Source organism: Rana temporaria, chromosome 7 (genome assembly GCF_905171775.1).
Source record: "Rana temporaria chromosome 7, aRanTem1.1, whole genome shotgun sequence".
Taxonomy (NCBI): Eukaryota; Metazoa; Chordata; class Amphibia; order Anura; family Ranidae; genus Rana; species Rana temporaria.
In genome coordinates, this window is record NC_053495.1 from 6,871,641 (window position 1) to 6,898,200 (window position 26,560).

A 26,560-nucleotide genomic window follows, 5' to 3' on the forward strand; every position below is an offset into this window, starting at 1 on the left:
TGAAACTAGAGGCACATTATATGATAGAATTCAATCTATTTTTCATCATTTTTAAAAGGAATCAGTTAACTCTATACCCTGTAAGCATTCATTTCAGCAAAAACATTTTTTTCCCTTTAGTGACCCTTTAATACAAGGTTCCACTGTATAGGAGTTTCACTTTTTTTCACATTTTTTTTTTTTTAGATGGATCTGTAAATGTCGCGGGTTGTCTGGGCCTCACTTTGTCTTTGGGGTGCAGATCAGAAGAAACTCGACACAACACTTATTTTGCTTGTAAATTTATTTTATTGGAAAAAAAAAATAATGTACAAAGTTTATCAGCTAGAAAGGACTGACAATCCCTCGGCTATGGAGGGGTAAATAATATCTCACATCCCTTCACACATTTCCTGCACAACATAGAAACTTAAACACAAAAAAATATATTTACACTGTACAATTTTATTTTACACATTTACACGGGTCGCCCTCTTCCTGCCAGGCAGTGCCCAGCACCTTTACAATGGATGAGGAAGAACGCTGACTACTGCGCCCCCCGGGGGGGTAAACTTATACACTGCACCAATGGCTCAGTCCATCTCCGTAAACCGGGCAAACATGGCTTTCCTGACAGCATCCTTGTAAGAATCTGATGCAGCGTTGGATGATCCATAGGCACTTCCTTTTGCACCGAGACCGGCACCCTTCGCCCTCACCTGAGCCTGCAAAGAAAACCGCATTGTTAGCACCAGAAAACAAAGACATTGACGTGTACCTGTGCTTAGCTTCCACTCCTGTGTTCAGCCATCATAGAGCCAAGAAATAAAAATCGGGTCACTTCCCATTGGACAGTGCTGGCGCTCTGTGATTAGCTGCTCAGCTACATGTTTGCTGCCACGCGACGGGGTGGAGTTATGAGAAGACCTCAAAAGGGGTTGTAAACTGTAACGGAATGGCCAGTGACACCCAGAGACTTTGGAAGGATGGGGGGTACTCCTGTGCCAGCGTCACTAATGGGTCTAGGGCAGTGATGGCGAACCTTGGCACCCCAGATGTTTTGGAACTACATTTCCCATGGTGCTCATGCACTCTGCCGTGTAGCTGAGCATTATGGGAAATGTAGTTCCAAAACATCTGGGGTGCCAAGGTTTGCCATCACTGGTCTAGGGTCATCCTGTACCCCTTTTGGGCATAGGGTGACAGAAATATTATAAATTACATGAGATGGGACATTACTGATAATTCATGTTTTGCAGGATATCTTGGAATATTACAAGTTGTTAAAGTCTGACTCCAAATGGAGTGTTTTTATTCAATGGGGGGGGGGAGAACACATGCTTTTGAGGTGTTAATTGCGTCTGCTCCTAGACATTCCATTGTGTGATGCTAATGGCACTGTTGGTGTGAGAAGCCTATTGAAGATCAGGTGTGAATAGCTTATTATTGCGGAGACGGGACGTCTGGGGGATGACTAATAATCCACTCAACTGAATGTCATTGTCTAAGAGTGTGTATTGAAGTGCCGTGTGGGTGGAGTTGATTCATTGTTCACTTGGCTTTCTTTATATACAGTTTTAGAAACCAAGTTACCATAAAAAGTGTTCATACATTTTGAAACCAGAAAACAGAGCGTATGTCTCGTTTATTCTGGGGAAATCCATATGGATCGTGTCTGCTGGATTATCGGATAAGCTGACGTGGGTTGATGGAATGGGAGATCGTAAACAGTGGTGACCGTTACATAAACCTACATGTTTTTTTCACCTTAATGCATCTTCTATGCCAGGGGTCCTCAAACTACGGCCCGCCAAGATGATTTACCTGGCCCACGGCACAGACTGTTCCTTTCATAAGATCGCAGCACTGAAAGGTGCCGAATGTTAAACCCAAGAGGGGTGGGGTTAGGGTTTCCGAAAAGCAGAGGGTCACTTTTTGTGTGGACCGCCGCTTTAATGAAACCAGTTTTCTACATTCCTGCTTGGACAAGACACAGGTTCTCTTTACTGAACATGGCGGTCTAAACTCACCTGAATGGGGGCGGTAATTCCCTGACTCTTCCGGCCCAGGCCCGAGCCCTCCTTCCAGCCCATGGCCTGGAGCATTTTGTTTCCAATGTTACTGTGGTCAATGCCATCCTTGGTTGGCTGCTCGTAGTTTCTGCGGTAGGGCAAAACAAAACAACAAACACTTAGATATGCGCACAAAGCTGCATAGAATAAACAGCACACATCCATCATGTCATGGATACTTACACAGCTGTGTTGTCATACATCTTCCTGCGTTTAGGCTCCGGGGGTTCGGGAATGCCGTACTTCTCACGCCGCTCCGCCGCCCGGTCTCTGTATTTTGCCTGCACAGAAAGACAATTGCAATCATGGCAAAGTTCCTACAACTGGTCTCATGTTTATCCCCCTATAGGATAGAAAAGTCTATCCATTGAGGCTTTAAGAAAATCACAAGTTAAAGTGACACTACACTAAAAAAAGAGCAAACACTTTTTCACTTTTAACATTCAAAACAAGCATCCATGCTTTACTTTTCTGAGAAATTACTTGAACCCGTCATTGTATTTATTTACAGAACAGAGATGGCAAGATGGGACCGTTACTCACCTCTCTTTCCCGTTGCTCCAATACATCCAAATCCTGTTCTGTCAGTCTGGATCTCCGGTACACATCCAGGTTTTGCTGCAACACACAAAGCAGGAACACCATTTATCAAAGAACCTGGAATAAGTTCTGTCAGCCCACGCCCCTTGGAATAAGCACGGGCAGAGCCCACGCGCCCCCTTGGAATAAGCACGGGCAGAGCCCACACCCCCTGAATTCTGTCCCAAGTGAGGCAGAGTCTCTCACCTTGTGTAGGTCTGACAGCTGCTGGTGCCTGGTGAGAGCATCTTTGTTAGGGAATTGCCGTCGGCACAGTAAACAGGCCAATTTCTTCCAATCTGTTAATTTATCCTCATCGATTAGTGACAGAGGCCGCTCATACTCCTCTTCATTGTCGCTGTCACCGCTGTAAGCTGCAACCAGGGCCTTCTGCACACAGGAGAAATTATAGTTAGGACCATCCAGGGCCAGAGAACACAGATATAGAAGACAAGCATATGCTGCGGGTCTCACGTTAGGTGGCTTCTCTTCCTCCGCGACAACCATCATCATTATTTCCGGAAGAAACTGCCTCTCCAGCAAGGCTCCTTGCTATAGATACAAAAAAGGAGAGATTAGTTTCTATGTGTAAACAGCAGGAACCCTCAAGTGGTGAATATTGACACCGCCGCCGTCGTACCTTCTTCTCAAACAAAGCGAACCCGGCATCAGCGGCTGCAGACTCTTTGCGGTCCTCGTCTCGGGAGTTCAGAGGCTGGAAGCTGTTTTTAAAGTTCTCCTTTTGTTTGTTCAAGCTCTTTGCCCAGCGCTCCATATCTTTAGCGATCTGAAGTGGAAGAGAATTTTTTTTATTATAGATCACTGTGCAAAAGGGGTCATGTTTCCGTAGCACTTAAGTCTGCATTAGTGGTGCGCCGAAAAGAAAATTCTGATGCTGAAACTAAAACCAAAAAAATCTGGATGCACTTGGCCAAAAATAAAAACTGAGAGGAACGTGTTTCTGCATGGAGGCCCCCCGAGGGGCGCCATTCTGCTCCGAGGTCCCCCTTTGTCCCTGAGGGGCGCCGTTGTGTGCCAAGGTCCCAAAAGAGCACCACTGGTCCCGAGGGCCGCCGTTGTGCACCAAGGTCCCCCGAGACTCAATTTAGCAATTATCAGCACTTTTGTTTTTAAGACTACAAAACACAGATAACCCTATTTTCAGTGGCCAATATACCGGTGCATCCCTAGTTTACATTGCCTCTGTACCTGCTGTGCCGTCTTGCTCTTTGGTTTCTCCTTTTTCTCTTTGCCCTCTTTGGTGCCGGATGTAGAAGCGCTGTTAGGCCCGGGTCCACCAGCGGCAGCGTCTGCGGCTGGCAGATAAGTCTGCTTCTCCCCGTCCCAGTACAGGAATTGCTGCGTCACGGAGTTGTAGTAATACTGCGGACAGACACAAGAATGAAGGACCCTCCATGCATTCACCATTAATACACAGCTCAGCCAACATGTCCACCTGGCTCACCTGAGAATTGGGGTCGTAGTAGAGACTCGTCGTAGGGTCGTAGTAGTAGCCGGATGATTCGTCGTATTGGTAAGTAGACGTGTCAGGAACAGCTGTGAAGAACATATTTCTTTATGAAACTGACTAATTTAGGAGAACAGACAGTCCACATAGAATTCTGTTTGCAAGGCAGTTTTCACTGATGATGAACCAACATGAAGATGAACCCACCAACACTTACCATATTTGACGCCTGGAATGATGGGATTAGGGATACCACCATCTGGTGTGTTAGCACTGGGTGCGGCACTGGTTGTTGCACTAGTGCTGGCCTGAGTCTGTGGGGAAAGAACGAGGCGTAAGAAAGCAATAGTGTGTGCGCGTGTCACCTCCAATTTACATAACAAAGATGTATAATCCCCAAGATGGTCATTAGAATATAAAATATACTAGAGGATGCAGAGCCTGCAACGGCCTAAACAAATCACCTTTACATTTCCAGCACCCTACAATCCGATAATGGGGTGATGAGTCCTATACAATTCTCAGCGTGCTCCCTATAATGGGGTGAGGAGTCCTATACTCATCTCAGGGTGCTCCCTATAATATGGTGAGGAGTCCTATACAATTCTTAGTGTGCTCCCTATAATAGGGTGAGGAGTCCTATACAATTCTCAGTGTTCACTATATAATGGGGCGAGCAGTCCTATACAATTCTCAGGGTGCTCCCTATAATGGGGTGAGGAGTCATATACTCATCTCAGGGTGCTCCCTATAATGGGGTGAGGAGTCATATACTCATCTCAGGGTGCTCCCTATAATGGGGTGAGGAGTCCTACACAATTCAGTGTGCTCCCTATAATAATGGGGTGAGGAGTCCTATACAATTCTCAGTGTGCCTTCGATAATAATGGGGTGAGGAAACGGGGCGATATATCCGTAGAGCTCTGTGAGCTTCCAATAACGACCCAACACATTACGCCTGATCTTCACACTAGCCAAGGGCAATCCCAATTACTCACCGGAGATCTGGGGTGCTGGTAGAGTTGGGGGCTCTGACATACGACAGCTGCACTGGTGGTAGTGGTTGCGGGGGCACCCTCTGAAAAAAAGAAAAGGCATAATATTATGAAAGGGGATCAGATCAGGCGGAATCTATGAGATCTGGCAGGTGCAGCACAAGGGATAACTTAAACTGCTTGCCGACCGCCCCACGTATGCAAATTGGTCTTTATTTATAATGCAACAAATAAAAAACGCAAAGGTGATCAAATACCACCAAAAGAAAGCTCTATTTGTGGGAAAAAATAAAAAAATGTTACATAAAATTTGGGTAAAGTGTCACACAGCCATGCAAAAAAACCTACTGGGGCTGAAGTGGTTAAGGAAAGAACTCGACTTAACGGACGGATCACTTGGACACAAACCAGTGAGAAGTACTTTCTGCTCACCTGCGGTTGCTGCTCCTTGTTCTGCTCCTCCGGCCTGAGACTGGTAATATTGCTGATAATCCTAATAAAGACATTTATGTATTTTATCACTGGAAAAGAAGTCCCAAAATAAGAAAAAAAAAATAAAAGAAATAAAAAGCACCACTCACTTGTCCATACTGATATCCTTCTTGTCCATAGCTAGGCTCTCCCCCTTCCCCACTTTGCTGAGGCTGAAAAACAAGAAAAAAAATTCATATAATCCGGAGGGAAAACAAAATATTAACATCTGGTAGACTTTGTACTCCGTGTGCAAAAACCCCTAAAATACTACAAATGAAAAGGCAAGGTTATAATGCATTGTACACTAAATGCACTTAGTTCTCCACTCCTGTGACCCAGATTCTGCCTACTGTGGCCTATAATCTGTCAGCTGACGGCACAGAACTGGCCAGGGCCCCGACAATGTCAGGATCCACCCAGATGCCCAAGAAGCAGCTGGCTCAGCCTCTCAGCGCACCACCCTCCTCTACTACAGCCCAGGGTTCCAGTGAGTGCTGGAGGGGCAGAGCAGAGAGCAGGTTGACTGACAGCCACCTCTGAGCGGACCTGGGAACTGATCAATCAGGAGGGTTGTTAAATCACTCAGTGTAGAAGCGGCGGGGGATAGATGCAGCCATCTAGGCGAGTATGTGTTCTATTTAAAAATAAAAAGGGAAGTGCAGGAATCGATTTGATGTCCCATCACATAATCCTTGTGTCCCTTCTATTCAGTACACAGACAGAACCTCACCTGAGTGGATGACCACTGAGCGGCAGCAATGGCTGTGCTCGCTACGGAGAATGCGCTGACCCGGTTACCATCTGGCAGAACAAGATCCCTGTAAATTAAAAAAAGAAATTAGAAACCATAGTGGGTGGTGTGATATAAGAATCCGCACCAAATCTACATCGAAATGACAAACATATGACTGAATAAAGCGGTAGTAAACGTGTGGGGGGGGGGGGGGGGGGGGGCAAGGCCAGGTTATAATGTGCTGGTATGCATCGCATACCAGAACATTATGCAAAAACTTACCAAAATTCTCCACTGGCAAGGCTTTTATCTTCACCCGGTCTTCCTTCCGGGCCTTTGAATGGTCGAGCCGCAATGACGTCACTCCCATGCACGGAGGCAAAGGGCTTTGAAGGAATGGCACGAGTGTGCCGTTCCCGCAGAGTGCACGTGCCGGTGATGTCACCTGCGGCTTAACAAGTAAATATTTCCCCAAGCGGTGCACGTTTAGGAGATTTTTTACAGTACCTACAGATAAAGCTTTATCTGTAGGTAAAACAAATTCCCTTTAAGCAACATTAGATCGGTTACTGAGCACTTCCTCTCACCCGCCTGCATGGAACGTTCACTTACTTTCTGGCACTTTTAGCAAAATCCACACCAATTGTCTTCCCATCGATTTTGAGAGGTGGCTGAAGAGTCTGGAGAATCTGCAGCAGCTGCGAGGCTTCCTATGGGGACGGGAGGGAAGGAGAGGAGATGAGACGTGCAGGAGGAGCAAACAGTCCTGTAGTTGTATAAGAAGGGGGAACGATCGCTTACCAATGCGGACGGCAGCTGCACAAAGGCAAATCCTCGGTTCTGTTGGGTTTGCTTATCTTTGATCAGCCGGATGTTGCTCACTGCCAGAGATACGTAAGGAGCCAGTGCAGCAAGGATGGACTCCATAGCGGTGTGTGGCCCAATGTTTCGCAGGATTATGGCTGAGGATACATAGCCACCTAATAAGGTTACACCCAGATGTCTGAAAAGGAGTCTCCTCCACAGATAAAATACCCCCCCCCCCCCCCCCCCCCCCGGCCTAACAACTTCACACAGTTCGATCACGATGAATCACCCTCCCTCCCCATGCCAAATGGGCCACAAGCTCTAAAGCTGGCCATACATTATACAACTTACTTTAGAGTTTCACCCCCCTAAACCCTGCACCAAGTACCCAGCACACCCCTGAACCCTGCATTCTGTACATTACACACTCCTGAACTCTGCAAGTAGTGCACCCCAGATGTGCGGCTGCACTGTGCATAGCACACCCCTAAACCCTGCACTCAATGCATACCCCTGAACCAAAAGCGCTACTGAACCCTGCATTCTGTACAATAGACACTCTTGAACTCTGCATGCAGTGCACCCCAGATGTGCGGTCACACTGTGCATAGCACACGCTAAAACCTGCACTCAATGTGCTCCTGAACCCTGCATTCTGTACAATATACACTCTTGTACTATGCATGTAGTGCACCCCAGATGTGCGGTCACACTGTGCATAGCACACCCTAAAACCTGCACTCAATGTGCTCCCTGAACTCTGCACTTAGCACACCCCTGAACCCTGCATTCTGTACATGTAGTGCACCCCAGATGCAAATGGCTCTTTGACGGTAACCAGAAAACTGATGCGGCCCGCAATGAAGTTGAATTTGACACCCCTGCCCTTGCACACTTTTGTGACCCTGTGGCAGTCAAACACAGAGGAACGAAGCTTTAGAAACACTTACTGTCGCTGTAGTAATCCGCTGATGGCGGAGCATCAGTAGCACCAGCTGGGGCCTCCACATCGGATTCTGAAGGGGGCAGAGAATAAAGCATGAGCCCTAAAAATCGCATCCAAAGACAAGCCTGGGATCTTTTTTTTTGCAGTTCTTCGTTTAGTGTATGAAGTATACTTGGCACAAGACAGGACACATGATATATAAAATCAAGGGCCAACCCTGTTCCATAAAAGAGGCTACAATGAACCGAGTAGTACTGTTACCTTCACAGACCCCCTGAACACGGAACTCGGCAGTCTCTGAACACTCACCGGTCTTGGCTGCCCCACAGCGGAAGCATTTTAGTCTTCGGCGGAAGTTGTACAGGCCACACTACAAAACCAGAGAGCTTTACACTTAATATTGACTGTTCTGCATCACCCTGGTAATCTCCCCCCCCTCCCCCCATACATCACCTCCAATAAACCCACAATTACCACTCACCTTGTAGCACAGCCAGTCCTCAAACTTGGGGCGGGGGTTACTGAAATGCATGGCGATGGTCTTGCCTTGGATCACCAACTTTTTCTGCAAGAACATAAACAAGGGGAAAGTTATTCCCGACATCCCGGCAGGCTGACGTTTACACCCTGGCGGAGGGGAGTCAGCTCCCCGACATTAATATGGACAGCAATGTGGGGAAGGACCGCCCACTGCCAGCTACATGCATTGCCCGGCCAAGCCCGAAGGGGGTCAAGGCCACCGACCGAAGACACAAAAAGAAGTGGGGAGGTGGTATAGACAAGAGCAATGGGGTGGGGGGGCTCCAGAGAGATGAGCGTTAACATTGTAGCAGTTATTTTTCCAGTCATTGTAGCTTCAATGTATCAAAGTCTCTGTAAACATACTGGAAATCGAGTGATCAGAAATAATTCCCACCCCCATAAAATTCTAATAACTTCACACAGCCAGATCGCAATTCACCCACCCACCTCTAGATGGCCAAAACTAGGAACATGGAATTGTATAATAATCCCAATGGCCACCGAAATCCAGAATGTGCCCAGTCTTCCCTCACATATGGGGGGGGGGTGTTATATCACAGGTTCTGGGTAAGAAGTATCAGGAACCCGGAAGTCTGGTATGTGTAGCCAGGCCACACAACGGGGTATATATAACTACAGACTCCGCCAATTTACAAAGTAGAGGTTTTACAGGAACCCATCTTGGCGACTATTGCCGAGGCTTCCATCTAGCGCGGAATCCTGCAAAGAGTGTGCAAGCTTCTGGACAAACAAGTCCCTGCACATCAGGTGTGCTCCGCCCCGACATGTTGCGTCTTGGCACAGCAGCCTTCAGAACTAGACAGAAGCCTCAGGTGCCCTGACCTGGGATGTAAGAGGGACTCGGCCATATCAATGAAAAAAAAAAAAAAACCCACACAACTGACAGTCTTGACTCGAGTTTTTTTAATGTTTACTCCCCCCCCCACCACCCCAATCTATACACTGGTACCTCCTCCTGTATATACAGGCTGTGCTACCCATGTGGAGTTGCAGAGAACATGTGTCTGTGGAGATTCTCAGCAGTAAGCCCGGGAGAGGGAGGGGGCCCGCATACGCCAGGCCTCTGTGTACATTAGAGAAATGGGGAAAAGGGGGGGCACAACCAGCAGGCTGTACATGAGAGAAGAGCTTGTGACGTTTCCCTGATATTTCACCATGAACAGCTTCTACAAAACATTTCAACCAATCAGAATGAGTCTTTATTTTTTTCTACAAATTGGGAATATTGATGCAAAAACTAACATCCTAAAACTCGTGCACGCAGGACTTTTTTTAGCCGCTTTTGGGGACGTCTGGCGGTTTATTTTTACTGCCTCTGAACTCTCCTCCATGTAAGCCTGCGTGTCCAAGCACACAAATGTTCAGAGGAGTTGAGGCAGAAATGTTTAGGGCAGTGATGGCGAACCTTGGCACCCCAGATGTTTTGGAACTACATTTCCCATGATGCTCATGCACTCTGAAGTGGAGTTGAGCATCATGGGAAATGTAGTTCCAAAACATCTGGGGTGCCGAGGTTCACCATCACTGGTTTAGGGTCAGTAAAGGAAACATAACTGACTGTGCCTCCAGGAGCACCCACTGTTTGGCTGTAAAATTGCAGCTAAAACACTGCAACAAGATTTTTAGCTGCGGTTGGCATTTTTACAGCTTCTGTATGCAAAGGCAGCTTTTTTTTTTTTTGGGGGAGTGTTACCCTCAAAAAATGTGGCTAAAAAGCTCTTTCTGTATCACTTTTCCCTGACAGCAGCGCGGGCATTTTCTTAAATCATTCTGTGCGCACGAGGCCTAAAGGGTTTACTATAAACATTTCTCCCGGACAGTTCAGGGGGTGCTCTGGTTTGACCTCCTAGTACAAAACAAAATCTGCAACTAACCTCACAAAGGAGAGAAGCGAGGAGTCTTGTGACCCGGGATCTTCCTAAAATGTTCAATGCGCACTAAGGGCCGTCCAACAAACTTAACTAAGATCCGCCCACTCCAACGCAGCTCCGCCTCTGACTTTGTGTGTTGTGTAAATCATAATTCCTCTGAATGGTAAATAAATGATGCAATATCCCAAAAATTGGTGTAGCCGCAGATTTCCAATGTGGCCCAAGGTTGATAAACCTCATAGGAGTAAAATGTGTTACAAAAAGGCTTCAATTCGGCATAAAATTCCTCAGCAGTGGTATTTATGGGAACTACAACGCAAACCACTGCAGATCTCTTATCCCCATATGTAAAGCACTACACCATCTCCAACTGTGAAGAATGTTGGAGGGAATATAAAATGTGTGGGGGGCTGTCTATTTTTCTAGTCCTTAACACCATCTAGGAGTCCTGTTTATTAGGTTATATGGAAACTGAGAAGAGGCACCCTGTGGTCTTCTATGCCAATGACGCTCTCCTTTGGTATATTGTTTACTGCCCTTCATAACCTGGGTATATGAAGGATTCTACGTTTTCACATATATAATTGTATGTACTCTAACCGCGCCCCTACAGACCCAATAGGCTTGATCATTATTTACCCCATGAAGTGTGTCCATGTGTTTCTTTTGTTACGTTTTCTATATCAGTATTTACTTTTGCTGACATTGCACTGATCTCTGTGCCTTATGTCCTTTTTCTTGTAGCTTTGTTATAAGCAAATCTTAAGCGTGTCAGCGACTGCCACTCCATAGAAAGCAATGGAGAATCTGATCGGCCTATAAATTGGTGGACCCAGTCAGGGTGAAAAGGGACTAAAAGATTAAACATAAAATGTGGCGCTGATCTGGAATGACATCAGAATTTTGGGGCATCTTCCCGATTTACTAGGAGGAACATGCAAAAAAAAAAAAAAAAAAAAAATAGAAGAAAAAAAACCAGAAGAAAACACTCAAGTCCTGACCTCAATCCCTCTGAAATGCTGTGGCAAAGGTGCAATTCAGGAAGGGCAATGCATGAATGGAGTTTGGATATAGGAACACGCACCTCTTAACTACCAGAGGGCCAATCGGCAACTGCAGAAAATCAGGTGATATGACTTGTTACGACATAAAAGGGCTTCATCATTTCTTACTAGGGTTGTACCGGTACTATGCATTTGCGCGAGGATCGGTACTCCCTGGTGGGTGCCATTCCCACTGCCGCCACCCCTCTGGCGGGTGCCATCTCCGCTTCCCCTCCAGCCAGCTGTCATCTCGGGTGGGTGACATTCCCATTGCTTGCTCCCCTCTGGCAGGTGCCATCTCTGCGTCCCCTTAAGCCAGCTGCCATTCCCGCCGCATCCCCTTCCGGCTGGCTGTCATCTCTAGCGGGCGCCCTTCGCCGCCTCCTCCCATCCAGCTGTCTTCTCTTGCAGGTGCCATCCCAGGCTCCTCCAGCTGACGCCTCTGTGCTCCCCCCCCCCACATGTCTTCCAATGACCATCCCACCCCCCAGCCTTTCCCATTCTAACACTCCCACTTACCCCTCTACTACCCTCATGCCACCCTGCCCTCGCCCAACAACCTTCCAAACCACCACTCTACCTACCCTTCCTAGGCAATAGGTATAAGAAATTGGCATTGGTGAGTACTAGTTTCTAAACAAGCGACATTGGTGCATCGCCATTTCTTACTGCATTATAGAAGATGTTCATGTAGAAAATTCTTAGGATTTCACAAACTATCTCATGATTATACATACCGCGCTGAAGATTTATTATTAGTGGAGGATCCGGACACCGGGGGGGGGGCAACGGAACCACATTTATCAAAGTGTCCGAGAAATTAAAATTTAGTTCATGGGCCCAAATGCAAATACTGCCCCTCCCCCCTTTACCCAACAGCAATTTAATACACAATCCGATTGGCTGGCTCTTCAGACACTTTGAGAAGTGAGGCTCTTGTGTCTACAAGTGGAAGGACAATTTATTAACACATGAACCTCCCACTACAGGGATGGATGGGGGGGGGGGGGGGGGGGGGGGGGGGGGGGGACACTGTAGGGGGGGCATTAGATACCTGTAATGTACACAGAGTGTGACCCCCTTTTTTTCCCCGACAAGATCCCATGGAACCTGTGAGCCTCTCCCTTCACCCCCTCCCCCCCGTTCCTCGTTCTGCTTTTTTGCGATCTCGGTTACAGACATATGTCATGTGCCATTTCTCAGCAGTATTCTAGGCTTGGCGAGTGAAGCAACCTGATTGGCTTCCATCCAGCTGGTAGCATCTTGCAAGTGATAAAACTCCACGAAGGCGAAACCACGGCTTAAACCTAGAGACAGCATTCAGATATAGACGGGATACTAGTGTTAGTCAGTTCCTTTTTTTTCTTTTAACAGAAAACACAGCTCCATCTCTCCATCTGACAAAGCCCATGGATCTAGCACTGGTTTATGGCATGACTTCCATGGCTGCACTCTTCTGGCCTGTCTTAATGTGGGTTGCCATGAAAAAGGAACCTCGTACGATGACCCCCCCACCCCTTCTAACTAGCCTGAGTCTAGGGCCCTGCAGGAGCCCACATGCTGTACACTCACAGGAGGCTGCAATGGTATAAAAAAAAGTGTGACATCTCATCTCTACAAAATCCTACTAATACTGACAATGGGCAGCTTAAAACTAAGAGGCTCCTTAACCATGGCAAAACCATGAATAACCTGATGCTGTATGGGGGGGATGGAGAGGGGGGGCTATAAACCTCAGAAGGAGAATTTTTCGGAGCGAGTGGGAGGGCACCACATCACGGCGGAAAGAACCTCACCTGTCTTACGCTTCATCAGCCTCACGTCAGCGGGCTGCGGCCCCTCATAGGTCTCCACCACCTCTCGGATCTGGGGGAAAACAAGAGCAGAGAACCACCCGATGTCAGAGTGTACACAACTATGGAGGGAGAAGAATTCCTTTCCTGTGCTCAGGAGAACGTCCCCTATACACGTCTCCAGGCCGGGGACACTTCCGCCCTACTCACGTCATTCTCAGTGATGTTGATGGGAAGGCCTCTCAGCATGATGGTCTTGCTCTCCTTTTCATCCATGTAATCATTGCGATAGTCGTGGTCAATGTATTCGCCGTCGGAATGGTAGCCGTCTTCAGAGCGGTCGCTGTTTCTCCTCTCACGGTCGCGTTCTCTGTCTCGCTGGAAGAGAATACAGGCCTTTCAGTACTGTACTGAGGGAGAGGATGGACCGAAGAACAAATAGACCCCAAGCATGAGGGAGAAGGCCGCTCATTCCATAACACCTCACCAGACTAGGATGGACAATGTACCGTACGACAGGGATCATCAACCCCCAAGCCATGCCTGTTTGCAGTCGGGCCACAAAGGCTGCACTGTCTGACATGCGGCAACGGAGCGAGCAGAGAGATGACATCGCTCACCACCTGCATCGCCGCTCTTCCAATATCACAGCGGGGCTGCTAGAATTTTAGCTATGACTAAGCACTAGTTTCAGTGCAAAATTCGTCAGCAGTCAGGTTTTATTTTATTTTGCTGTGACTTGTAGTGCTGCCCTTTTAATAAAGGCTGCAATTTTTTCAGAGTGCGGCTGTCCAGAGACAATTTTTGTTCCTGCGGGGGCTGCTCTAATGCTGGAGGCGAGGTGGGGGAGAAGAGATGAGATCATCAAGGCAGCCGCATCTGGTGACAGGTGACGAGGCAAGAGACAAAATGCATTTGGTGACAAGCTGCATCTGAAGGCAGGTGATGTGGCAAGTTACAATCCACATCTGGTGACAGGCGATGTGGCAAGTGACAACCTGGCACATTCTGCATTATGGGTGAGCTGAGCTATTGTAGATTACAATGTATAATAATGGGCTTCAATATCCTGACATAATCATGGTGCCGGGATAATTAAAGCGATAACCAGCCATTGCCCCGATAAACTGCAAACCTGGGGGGGGGATCCCCTATCACACCACAAGATGGACATTATACATTGGAAGACCCACCATCACATCACACAGTACAAGATAGATATTCATTGGGAGCCCCAGTACAGGATGGACATTATACATATGGGGGGGTCCCAGGATGGACATTATACATATGGGGGGGGTCCCTCAGGTGCAGTAACTTACTTCAGGGCTGTCATAATCTCTGTAATCATCGTATCGATCGTCCCGGTCATCTCTGTAACGTTTATATTCAACAGATTCTCTACGCCTGTTTCTGGACACTCGCTCGTCACGGTCGTCTCTATCAAAGGCCGACCCATATCTCCCACTGCGCTCGCTGCGACTTATTCTGCAAAATAAAATAAAAAATGACACGTTTTCCCTTTAAGGCCTTATGCACACAGAGCTTTAGAAACGCGCCTGTTAGAGGAGTTTGCTGCGTAATTTTTTAAAATTGTATTTCCTATATAAACCCGATGACCAGGCGGCTCTCGCCACCCACTGATGAAGCTCCATTTGGGGCGTAACGCGTACAGGAGTCATCACGTCGCACAAAAGAGGGTGGCGAGCCAAACCTTTACATGTGTAATGCTGGTTTCTATTTTTTTTTTTATTTCTTTGGCTTGATATACAGTGAGCACTATTACTTGCTTTTTGTCCTTTTGTGCCATTCTTGTTGCTGTGGCTTGCTGAGGATGTTTGTTGCCTGGAAGTTTGATTTTTTTTTCCCCTCTAAGCACCCTTCTATTTTTCCTTGCACCCATAGGCGCTTAGAAGCAAAAAAAAAAAATGCTTGCGTGTTCAGGAAAGGAGCATTTTGGCAGAAAACAATAAAAAAATGAAAAATTGCTAGGCACGTTTAGCAACTTGAGTGTTCCTTCATTCCAATGGCCACAATAAATGAATATTCCCACCAATGGAATGAATGACCAAATGCAGCTTTATGTGCGTTTTGGACACATATTATTCCTCCACCAGGGCAAAGGCGTCCAGGAGAGGGAATAAAACCCATCCTGTGTGCATGAGGCGGGAGAACCTTTACAGCGAACATTCCGCCTTCACAATACTAAGGATACAAACTCTATAATGTAATCCTGTTACATACAATGTACAGAGGATTATTGTCAGAACAAAGTATGAAATTAAATCAGAAAACTGTTCTAGCAGCAAATCCAATCAGACACAAGCAATGAGCAGACTCTTACCGCTTATCCGAGCCCATGCTCCTCCTCCAAGGTCGGGGTCCCCGTGTGGCCGGTATGATGGAACCGTCTGGACAGAACAAAAACATTCATGGGGGGTCATCAGTATTTTAAAGAATAATCCCTATTCACATAGCACCCCGATTTCAGAGAGTCCCCAATACTAAACAAGCAGCGGGTCCCGCATCACGCGGCTCCCTGTACGGTCACCAGTCCCACATCACGCGGCTCCCCAGTCCCGCGGTTCCCCCCCCCCACACAGCCCCGCGGCTACCCCCCACACAGCCCCGCGGCTACCCCCACACAGCCCCCCCAGTACCGCGGCTCCCCCCATAGTCCCCCCCAGTCCCATATCACGCAGCTCTACATGTAGTCCCTATTCCTGTAGGAAACAGCTCTATACAGTCCCTAATCGTGCCCCATATGGCTCTCTGTATGGTCCCTATACGAGGAGAGGACACGTCTGCGTGACACAAGATCTGCGATGGGGAGTTCTGCGCAATCAGAAGGACTGTACAGAAGGCTGTGTGCCACCATATGGGGAGTCATGTGATAGAGCAGTGTTTCTCAACTTCAGTCCTCAAGGCGCCCCAACAGGTCATGTTTTCAGGATTTCCCTCAGTTGAAACAGCAGTGGTAATTACGAAGGCAGTGAAACTGATCAAATCACTGATGCAAAATAAATGGGAAGCCTGAAAACATGACCTGCTGGGGCGCATTGAGGACTGGAGTTGAGAAACCCTGTGATAGAGAACTGGGGACCGCTGGGCTGTGATATAGGGACCACACATAGAGCTGTGTATGAAGTTGTGGGGTCTTGAACAGGGACCATATGGAATGTTGTTCCAAAAAATGTGTCATTACTGTTCCTGTATCATACAACATTCCATATGGTCCCTGTTCAAGACCCCACAACTTCATACACAGCTCTATGTATGGTCCCTATATCACAGCGGCCCCCAGTTCTCTATCACATGACTCTCCATATGGTGGCACACAGCCTTCTGATTGCACAGAACTCCCCATCGCAGATCTTGTGGCACTCAGACGTGTCCTCTCCTCGTGACACTACAGAGGCTTCATCTATTTGTGGTGACACCTCATCCTGTCACTCCCGCCTGGGACCGGAGAGAATCTCCACAATGGAGCAGCAGCAACACTGACTGATCCGGGGGGGGGATGTTAGGTTTCCTCCGGATATATTTTCTCCTCCACACATGAGATCTTATAATACAGAGACTGAGCTGCGGGGAGAACGGCAGAGAAAATATCCCCTCCGGAGGAAAACAACATTTCACATCTGATGACCTGACCCCGGGGAGGTGCGTGCATCACTCACACACAGGAGATACAAAGGGGGCCCTGCAGGGCCCCCCCGGCAGGGACAGGAATGTTGCTGAGCCCCCAGCAGCTGCAACACGTGAATCGCGTCACCACACATTCCAACTCAGACAATTCAACGTGGCCACCAATGACCACACCCCTAATATACAGCTGGGTGCACAATTTAGGTCACACCCCCATCACACTGCTGTATACATTGTACACCACACTGATGTTTGCCATTTAAGCCACACCCCCACCACTCTGCTGTGCAGTGGAGACCACACCCCCATCAAACCTATGCAGGCAATTTAGACCACACCCTATTACACGACACTGTACACTTTAGGACACACCCCCATCTCACAACGATCACATTTTGGGCTGCGCCGCCCCCACAGCTGAGCACAGGATAAACCGCGCCCCCCCCCCCACAGCTGCGCACAGGATAGGCCGCGCCCCCCACAGCTGCGCACAGGATAGGCCGCGCCCCCCCACAGCTGCGCACAGGATAGGCCGCGCCCCCCCACCGCTGCGCACAGGATAGGCCACGCCCCCCACCGCTGCGCACAGGAGGGGCCACGCCCCCCCACAGGATAGGCCACGCGCCCCCCACAGCTGCGCACAGGATAGGCCACGACCCGCACAGGCCGCCGCCCCCCCCCACAAGTTCATAAGCAAATTAACAATAACTGTCCAGTATAGGGGGGACCCCTATGAGATGTATAGAGAAATGGGGTCCCCAATAAAGAGTAGGATGCAGAGAGGGTGAGGAGTACTCTATAAGGCTGTATATTGGGACACAGAGGGCTGTGACCCCCTATAATGGGGGAGTGCAGTCACCCCCACCTGTACTAGATGAAGTTGGGGTGCTCCTAATCAATGTTCAATATAAGGGGAGCGATGTCCCCTACAATGGTATGTATGGGGGACTGAGGTACCCCCAACCTGTAATAAAGGGGGAGGGGATTTGTCATCATGCTGTGTATATGGGGGGGTGACACCCCTATAAAAGGTTGTATGAAGAAGCCATGACTGGTACCAGAAATGTACAGATTGGGGGGGGGGTGCTCCATTTATACAGGGGGCCCTTATTAAGGGGACAATGACTGGAAGTTCACAAAATGGGGATACAACTGGGGTGTTGTAACCCATATCATGGGGTGAATGGAAGATTTGGGGGTCCTTGTCTGTAGGGGGAGGAGTGCTTCTATACAATGTTGTATAGGGGGCTGCGACCCCAATAATGGGATGTACAGAGTCTTTAGGGGATATTGGGGGGAGGGGGGTGACCCCTATAGCAGGATGTATGGAGGATTGGGATCCTGTGTGTGGGGGAGGGGTGCTGTGACCCCTATAATGGGGTATATGGAGGATTGGGGTCCCCTATGTGTGGGGGAGGGGTGCATGGTGGATTGGGGTCCCCTGTAAGTGGGGGAGGGTGCTGTGACCCCTATGAGGTGGAGGATTGTGGTCCCTTTTGTGGGGGGAGGGGTGCTGTGGCCCCTATAATGGGGTGTATGGAGGATAGGGGTCCCTTTTGTGGGGGGGAGGGGTGCTGTGGCACCTATAATGGGGTGTATGAAGGATTGGGGTCCCCTATGTGTGGGGGAGGGGTGCTGTGGCCCCTATAATGGGGTGTATGGAGGATTGGGGTCCCCTATGTGTGGGGGAGGGGTGCTGTGGCCCCTATAATGGGGTGTATGGAGGATTGGGGTCCCCTATGTGTGTGGTGAGGGGTGCTGTGGCCCCTATAATGGGGTGTATGGAGGATTGGGGTCCCCTATGTGTGTGGTGAGGGGTGCTGTGGCCCCTATAATGGGGTGTATGGAGGATTGGGGTCCCCTATGCTTGTGGTGATGGGTGCTGTGGCCCCTATAATGGGGTGTATGAAGGATTGGGGTCCCCTATGCATGTGGTGAGGGGTGCTGTGGCCCCTATAATGGGGTGTATGAAGGATTGGGGTCCCCTATGTGAGTGGGGGAGGGGTGCTGTGACCCCTATAATGGGGTGTATGGAGGATTGGGATCCCCCTATGTGTGGTGTGAGGGGTGCTGTGACCCTTATAATGGGGTGTATGGAGGATTGGGGTCCCCTATGTGTGATGAGGGGTGCTGTGGCCCCTATAATGGGGTGTATGGAGGATTGGGGTCCCCTGTGTGTGGTGAGGGGTGCTGTGGCCCCTATAATGGGGTGTATGGAGTATTGGGGTCCCCTATGTGTGGTGAGGGATGCTGTGGCCTCTATAATGGGGTGTATGGAGGATTGGGGTCCCCTGTGTGTGGGGGAGGGGTGCTGTGGCCCCTATAATGGGGTGTATGGAGTATTGGGGGCCCTATGTGTGGTAAGGGGTGCTGTGACCCCTATAATGGGGTGTATGGAGGATTGGGGTCCCCTATGCGTGTGGTGAGGGGTGCTGTGGCCCCTATAATGGGGTGTATGGAGGATTGGGGTCCCCTATGTGTGTGGTGAGGGGTGCTATGGCCCCTATAATGGGGTGTATGGAGGATAGGGGTCCCCTATGTGTGGGGGAGGGGTGCTGTGGCCCCTATAATGGGGTGTATGGAGGATTGGGGTCCCCTATGCTTGTGGTGAGGGGTGCTGTGGCCCCTATAATGGGGTGTATGAAGGATTGGGGTCCCCTATGCATGTGGTGAGGGGTGCTGTGGCCCCTATAATGGGGTGTATGAAGGATTGGGGTCCCCTATGTGAGTGGGGGAGGGGTGCTGTGACCCCTATAATGGGGTGTATGGAGGATTGGGATCCCCCTATGTGTGGTGTGAGGGGTGCTGTGACCCTTATAATGGGGTGTATGGAGGATTGGGGTCCCCTATGTGTGGTGTGAGGGATGCTGTGGCCTCTATAATGGGGTGTATGGAGGATTGGGGTCCCCTGTGTGTGGGGGAGGGGTGCTGTGGCCCCTATAATGGGGTGTATGGAGTATTGGGGGCCCTGTGTGGTAAGGGGTGCTGTGACCCCTATAATGGGGTGTATGGAGGATTGGGGTCCCCTATGCGTGTGGTGAGGGGTGCTGTGGCACCTATAATGGGGTGTATGGAGGATTGGGGTCCCCTGTGTGTGGTGAGGGGTGCTGTGGCCCCTATAATGGGGTGTATGGAGGATTGGGGTCCCCTGTGTGTGGTGAGGGGTGCTGTGGCCCCTATAATGGGGTGTATGGAGTATTGGGGTCCCCTATGTGTGGTGAGGGATGCTGTGGCCTCTATAATGGGGTGTATGGAGGATTGGGGTCCCCTGTGTGTGGTGAGGGGTGCTGTGGCCCCTATAATGGGGTGTATGGAGTATTGGGGTCCCCTATGTGTGGTGAGGGATGCTGTGACCCCTATATTGGGGTGTATGGAGTATTGGGGTCCCCTATGTGTGGTGAGGGATGCTGTGGCCTCTATAATGGGGTGTATGGTGGATTGGGGTCCCCTGTAAGTGGGGGAGGGTGCTGTGACCCCTATGAGGTGGAGGATTGTGGTCCCTTTTGTGGGGGGAGGGGTGCTGTGACCCCTATAATGGGGATGTATGGAGGATAGGGGTCCCCTATGTGTGGTGTGAGGGGTGCTGTGGCCCCTATAATGGGGTGTATGGAGGATAGGGGTCCCCTATGTGTGGTGTGAGGGGTGCTGTGGCCCCTATAATGGGGTGTATGGAGGATTGGGGTCCCCTATGTGTGGGGTGCTGTGGCCCCTATAATGGGGTGTATGGAGTATTGGGGTCCCCTATGTGTGTGGTGAGGGGTGCTGTGGCCTCTATAATGGGGTATAAGAATTGGGGGCACTCTGTGTGAGGGGGAGAGGTGCTGTGGCCCCTATAATGGGGTGTATGGAGGATAGGGGTCCCTATGTGTGGGGGAGGGGTGCTGTGGCCCCTATAATGGGGTGTATGGAGTATTGGGGTCCCCTATGTGTGGTGTGAGGGATGCTGTGGCCTCTATAATGGGGTGTATGGAGGATTGGGGTCCCCTATGTGTGGTGTGAGGGATGCTGTGGCCTCTATAATGGGGTGTATGGAGGATTGGGGTCCCCTGTGTGTGGGGGAGGGGTGCTGTGGCCCCTATAATGGGGTGTATGGAGGATTGGGGTCCCCTATGTGTGGGGTGCTGTGGCCCCTATAATGGGGTGTATGGAGTATTGGGGTCCCCTATGTGTGTGGTGAGGGGTGCTGTGGCCTCTATAATGGGGTGAATGGAGGATTGGGGGTCACCTATGTGTGTGGTGAGGGGTGCTGTGGCCCCTATAAGGGGGTGTATGGAGTATTGGGGGCCCTATGTGTGTGGGGGAGAGGTGCTGTGGCCCCTATACTGGGGTGTATGGAGGATAGGGGTCGCTATGTGTGGGGGAGGGGTGCTGTGGCCCCTATAATGGGGTGTATGGAGTATTGGGGGCCCCTATGTGTGTGGGGGGAGGGGTGCTGTGGCCCTATAATGAGGACAATGACATCCTGCCTGTACTCTGTGGAAGGGGGAAGAGGGGGTCTGCTCCTGTATCATACAGCCCTATAGAAGGTGGGAGATAATATCGCACACAGAGGTTGTAGCGGAGCTCACCCATTATAGCTCCGTAGTAGTTCAGGGCCCCGGGCCTGTGTCGTCGTACGGCGGACGGATCGATCTTCCGGTCGGACACTCACCGTGTGGTCGCCGAGGCGGCGCCGCTCTTCACTCGTCAATGGTCTTACACGAAATGGCTGCCGGTCCGCCCTTCTCCTTCCCACAATACACCGCGGGCCGCCACTGGAACGTTCCACACCGCTCTACGCATGTGCCGAGCTCTCCACACAGCCGAGAGCCAATAGGAGAGGGGTAATCGCCGTGGAGGATGCTGGGAAATGTAGTGCTGGAGGTATCTCCGGAAAGCCCCTCCCCCTTTGCGCGGGTCCGCACTTCGCTTTCCCACACACCACCGCGTGCCGCACTGGGGCCTTAAACACCGCTCTGCGCATGCGCCAGCCGCGCCCCTCCCCAGTCGGCCTATAGGAAAGCGCGGGATTGGCGCGAAGGATGCCGGGAGATGTAGTGCGAGAAGCGCTGCGCATATCCCTTCCCCCGCTTTCGATGTTGTTTACCACCGTCTTCGTACGATAAATAAAGATCCAAATATCATCGTTCTTTTTTTACATTAACACTGAAGTCATCCTCACCCCCCCCTTTCCTCCACACCAGAGTGACCCCTGTACTGTCATCATCATCCCCTCCACACCAGAGTGACCCCTGTACTGTCATCATCCCCTCCTCCACACCAGAGTGACCCCTGTACTGTCATCATCCCCTCCTCCACACCAGAGTGACCCCTGTACTGTCATCATCCCCTCCTCCACACCAGAGTGACCCCTGTACTGTCATCATCATCCCCTCCCCCACACCAGAGTGACCCCTGTACTGCCATCATCACCCCCTCCTCCACACCAGAGTGACCCCTGTACTGTCATCATCCCCTCCTCCACACCAGAGTGACCCCTGTACTGTCATCATCCCCTCCTCCACACCAGAGTGACCCCTGTACTGCCATCATCACCCCCTCCTCCACACCAGAGTGACCCCTGTACTGCCATCATCACCCCCTCCTCCACACCAGAGTGACCCCTGTACTGTCATCATCCCCTCCTCCACACCAGAGTGACCCCTGTACTGCCATCATCACCCCCTCCTCCACACCAGAGTGACCCCTGTACTGTCATCATCATCCCCTCCACACCAGAGTGACCCCTGTACTGTCATCATCATCCCCTCCACACCAGAGTGACCCCTGTACTGTCATCCTCATCCCCTCCTCCACACCAGAGTGACCCCTGTACTGTCATCATCCCCTCCTCCACACCAGAGTGACCCCTGTACTGTCATCCTCATCCCCTCCACACCAGAGTGACCCCTGTACTGTCATCATCATCCCCTCCTCCACACCAGAGTGACCCCTGTACTGTCATCCTCATCCCCTCCCCCACACCAGAGTGACCCCTGTACTGTCATCATCATCCCCTCCTCCACACCAGAGTGACCCCTGTACTGTCATCATCATCCCCTCCTCCACACCAGAGTGACCCCTGTACTGTCATCATCATCCCCTCCCCCCACACCAGAGTGACCCCTGTACTGTCATCATCATCCCCTCCTCCACACCAGAGTGACCCCTGTACTGTCATCATCATCCCCTCCCCCCACACCAGAGTGACCCCTGTACTGTCATCATCATCCCCTCCTCCACACCAGAGTGACCCCTGTACTGTCATCATCATCCCCTCCCCCACACCAGAGTGACCCCTGTACTGTCATCATCATCCCCTCCCCCACACCAGAGTGACCCCTGTACTGTGATCATCATCCCCTCCTCCACACCAGAGTGACCCCTGTACTGTCATCATCATCCCCTCCTCCACACCAGAGTGACCCCTGTATCCCCTCCTCCACACCAGAGTGACCCCTGTACTGTCATCCTCATCCCCCTCCTCCACACCAGAGTGACCCCTGTACTGTCATCATCATCCCCTCCTCCACACCAGAGTGACCCCTGTACTGTCATCATCGCCCCCTCCCCCACACCACAGTGACCCCTGTACTGCCATCATCATCCCCTCCTCCACACCAGAGTGACCCCTGTACTGTCATCATCATCCCCTCCCCCACACCAGAGTGACCCCTGTACTGTCATCATCATCCCCTCCTCCACACCAGAGTGACCCCTGTACTGTCATCATCATCATCCCCTCCCCCACACCAGAGTGACCCCTGTACTGTCATCATCATCCCCTCCCCCACACCAGAGTGACCCCTGTACTGTCATCATCATCCCCTCCCCCATACCAGAGTGACCCCTGTACTGTCATCATCATCCCCTCCCCCACACCAGAGTGACCCCTGTACTGTCATCCTCATCCCCTCCTCCACACCAGAGTGACCCCTGTACTGTCATCATCATCCCCTCCTCCACACCAGAGTGACCCCTGTACTGCCACCATCATCCCCCCCCCCACACCAGAGTGACCCCTGTACTGTCATCATCATCCTTTCCCACACCAGAGTGACCCCTGTACTGTCATCATCATCCCCTCCTCCACACCAGAGCGACCCCTGTACTGTCATCATCATCCCCTCCCCCACACCAGAGTGACCCCTGTACTGTCATCCTCATCCCCTCCTCCACACCAGAGTGACCCCTGTACTGTCATCATCATCCCCTCCCCCACACCAGAGTGACCCCTGTACTGCCATCATCACCCCTCCCCCACACCAGAGTGACCCCTGTACTGTGATCATCATCCCCTCCCCCACACCAGAGTGACCCCTGTACTGCCATCATCATCCCCTCCTCCACACCAGAGTGACCCCTGTACTGTCATCCTCATCCCCTCCCCCCACACCAGAGTGACCCCTGTACTGTCATCCTCATCCCCTCCTCCACACCAGAGTGACCCCTGTACTGCCACCATCATCATCCCCTCCCCCACACCAGGGTGACCCCTGTACTGTCATCATCATCCCCTCCTCCACACCAGAGTGACCCCTGTACTGTCATCCTCATCCCCTCCCCCACACCAGAGTGACCCCTGTACTGCCATCATCATCCCCTCCTCCACACCAGAGTGACCCCTGTACTGTCATCATCACCCCCTCCTCCACACCAGAGTGACCCCTGTACTGTCATCATCATCCCCTCCCCCCACACCAGAGTGACCCCTGTACTGTCATCATCATCCCCTCCCCCCACACCAGAGTGACCCCTGTACTGTCATCATCATCCCCTCCTCCACACCAAAGTGACCCCTGTACTGTCATCATCATCCCCTCCTCCACACCAGAGTGACCCCTGTACTGTCATCATCATCCCCTCCACACCAGAGTGACCCCTGTACTGTCATCATCATCCCCTCCCCCCACACCAGAGTGACCCCTGTACTGTCATCATCATCCCCTCCCCCATACCAGAGTGACCCCTGTACTGTCATCATCATCCCCTCCTCCACACCAGAGTGACCCCTGTACTGTCATCCTCATCCCCTCCTCCACACCAGAGTGACCCCTGTACTGTCATCATCATCCCCTCCACACCAGAGTGACCCCTGTACTGTCATCATCATCCCCTCCCCCACACCAGAGTGACCCCTGTACTGTCATCATCATCCCCTCCCCCACACCAGAGTGACCCCTGTACTGTCATCATCATCCCCTCCTCCACACCAGAGTGACCCCTGTACTGTCATCATCATCCCCTCCTCCACACCAGAGTGACCCCTGTACTGTCATCATCATCCCCTCCTCCACACCAGAGTGACCCCTGTACTGTCATCATCATCCCCTCCACACCAGAGTGACCCCTGTACTGTCATCATCATCCCCTCCCCCACACCAGAGTGACCCCTGTACTGTCATCATCATCCCCTCCCCCACACCAGAGTGACCCCTGTACTGTCATCATCATCCCCTCCCCCCACACCAGAGTGACCCCTGTACTGTCATCATCATCCCCTCCCCCATACCAGAGTGACCCCTGTACTGTCATCATCATCCCCTCCTCCACACCAGAGTGACCCCTGTACTGTCATCCTCATCCCCTCCTCCACACCAGAGTGACCCCTGTACTGTCATCATCATCCCCTCCACACCAGAGTGACCCCTGTACTGTCATCATCATCCCCTCCCCCACACCAGAGTGACCCCTGTACTGTCATCATCATCCCCTCCCCCCACACCAGAGTGACCCCTGTACTGCCATCATCACCCCCTCCTCCACACCAGAGTGACCCCTGTACTGTCATCATCCCCTCCTCCACACCAGAGTGACCCCTGTACTGCCATCATCACCCCCTCCTCCACACCAGAGTGACCCCTGTACTGTCATCATCCCCTCCCCCACACCAGAGTGACCCCTGTACTGTCATCATCATCCCCTGGACCATATCACTTTTGAGTCATCGTGGATCATTTGGGGCCGTGTCACTACCGCCCTGCCCTACTGACACCATCCACTGACCTACTGACACCGTCCACTGACCTACTGACACCGTCTACCATAGGTGTGCGCAGCCCATTGCATTAGGGTGTGCACCCCAAAGCTCAAACACATGTTCGTGTGTATGTGTATATATACTGACGGTGTCATTAGAGCAGTGGACGGTGTCAGTGGGGTAGTGGATGGCGTCGGTAGTTTTTATTTTTTTAGGTTATTTTGTATTTTTTTTACAATTTTATTTGTTTAATTTTGTATTTTTTTTTTATAATTTAAAATAGAGGCACGCCTATGCCGTCTACTGCCCTACTGACACCGTCCACTGACCCACTGACACCGTCTACTGCTCTACTGACACCTTCCACTGCTCTACTGACACCATACACTATTCTACTGACACCTTCCACTGCTCTACTGACACCATCCACTGCCCTACTGACACCATCCACTGCCCTACTGACACTGTCCAATGGCCTGACCACGTCTACTGCCCTAATGACCCTGTCTACTGCCCTACTGACACCGTCCACTACTCTACTGACACCATCCACTGGCCTACTGACCACGTCCACTGCCCTACTGACACCGTCCACTGCCCTACTAACACCGTCCTCTGGCCTACTAACACCGTCCACTGGCCTACTCACA

At 50.9% G+C, this 26,560-nt stretch overlaps 1 protein-coding gene across 5 annotated transcripts; it reads right to left on the bottom strand.

Moving 5' to 3' along the window:
- Positions 1-268: 268 nt before the first annotated feature.
- Positions 269-21,683, bottom strand: LOC120944988 (RNA-binding protein 5-like). Of its 5 annotated transcripts, none has more exons than XM_040358795.1 (25): positions 21,603-21,683; positions 15,648-15,714; positions 14,626-14,791; positions 13,514-13,681; positions 13,307-13,376; positions 12,744-12,817; positions 8,535-8,618; positions 8,315-8,423; positions 8,058-8,123; positions 7,102-7,280; positions 6,913-7,010; positions 6,298-6,385; positions 5,675-5,737; positions 5,526-5,586; positions 5,097-5,176; positions 4,316-4,412; positions 4,096-4,187; positions 3,840-4,013; positions 3,271-3,417; positions 3,105-3,182; positions 2,838-3,020; positions 2,595-2,669; positions 2,235-2,332; positions 2,010-2,139; positions 269-704 (listed from the first exon to the last, which is right to left on the bottom strand). In XM_040358795.1, exons 2-25 carry the CDS (start codon positions 15,662-15,664, stop codon positions 573-575), a joined length of 2,529 nt encoding a protein of 842 aa, XP_040214729.1. In that variant the 5' UTR covers positions 15,665-15,714; positions 21,603-21,683; the 3' UTR covers positions 269-572. The 5 variants fall into 5 exon arrangements, with proteins under 5 accessions (XP_040214729.1, XP_040214730.1, XP_040214728.1 ...); XM_040358796.1 differs by having other exon boundaries at positions 7,102-7,262; positions 8,363-8,423; positions 21,520-21,666; XM_040358794.1 differs by having other exon boundaries at positions 8,363-8,423; positions 21,520-21,666.
- Positions 21,684-26,560: the final 4,877 nt, after the last annotated feature.

Excerpts from the sequence above, each read along its gene's own strand:
- LOC120944988 (XM_040358792.1), bottom strand. Across the intron at positions 4,188-4,315 it reads CATTCCAGGCGTCAAATATG|CTGTTCCTGACACGTCTACT; the intron begins GTAAGTGTTGGT and ends TGTTCTTCACAG. Across the intron at positions 3,021-3,104 it reads AGGAAGAGAAGCCACCTAAC|AAGGCCCTGGTTGCAGCTTA; the intron begins GTGAGACCCGCA and ends TCCTGTGTGCAG.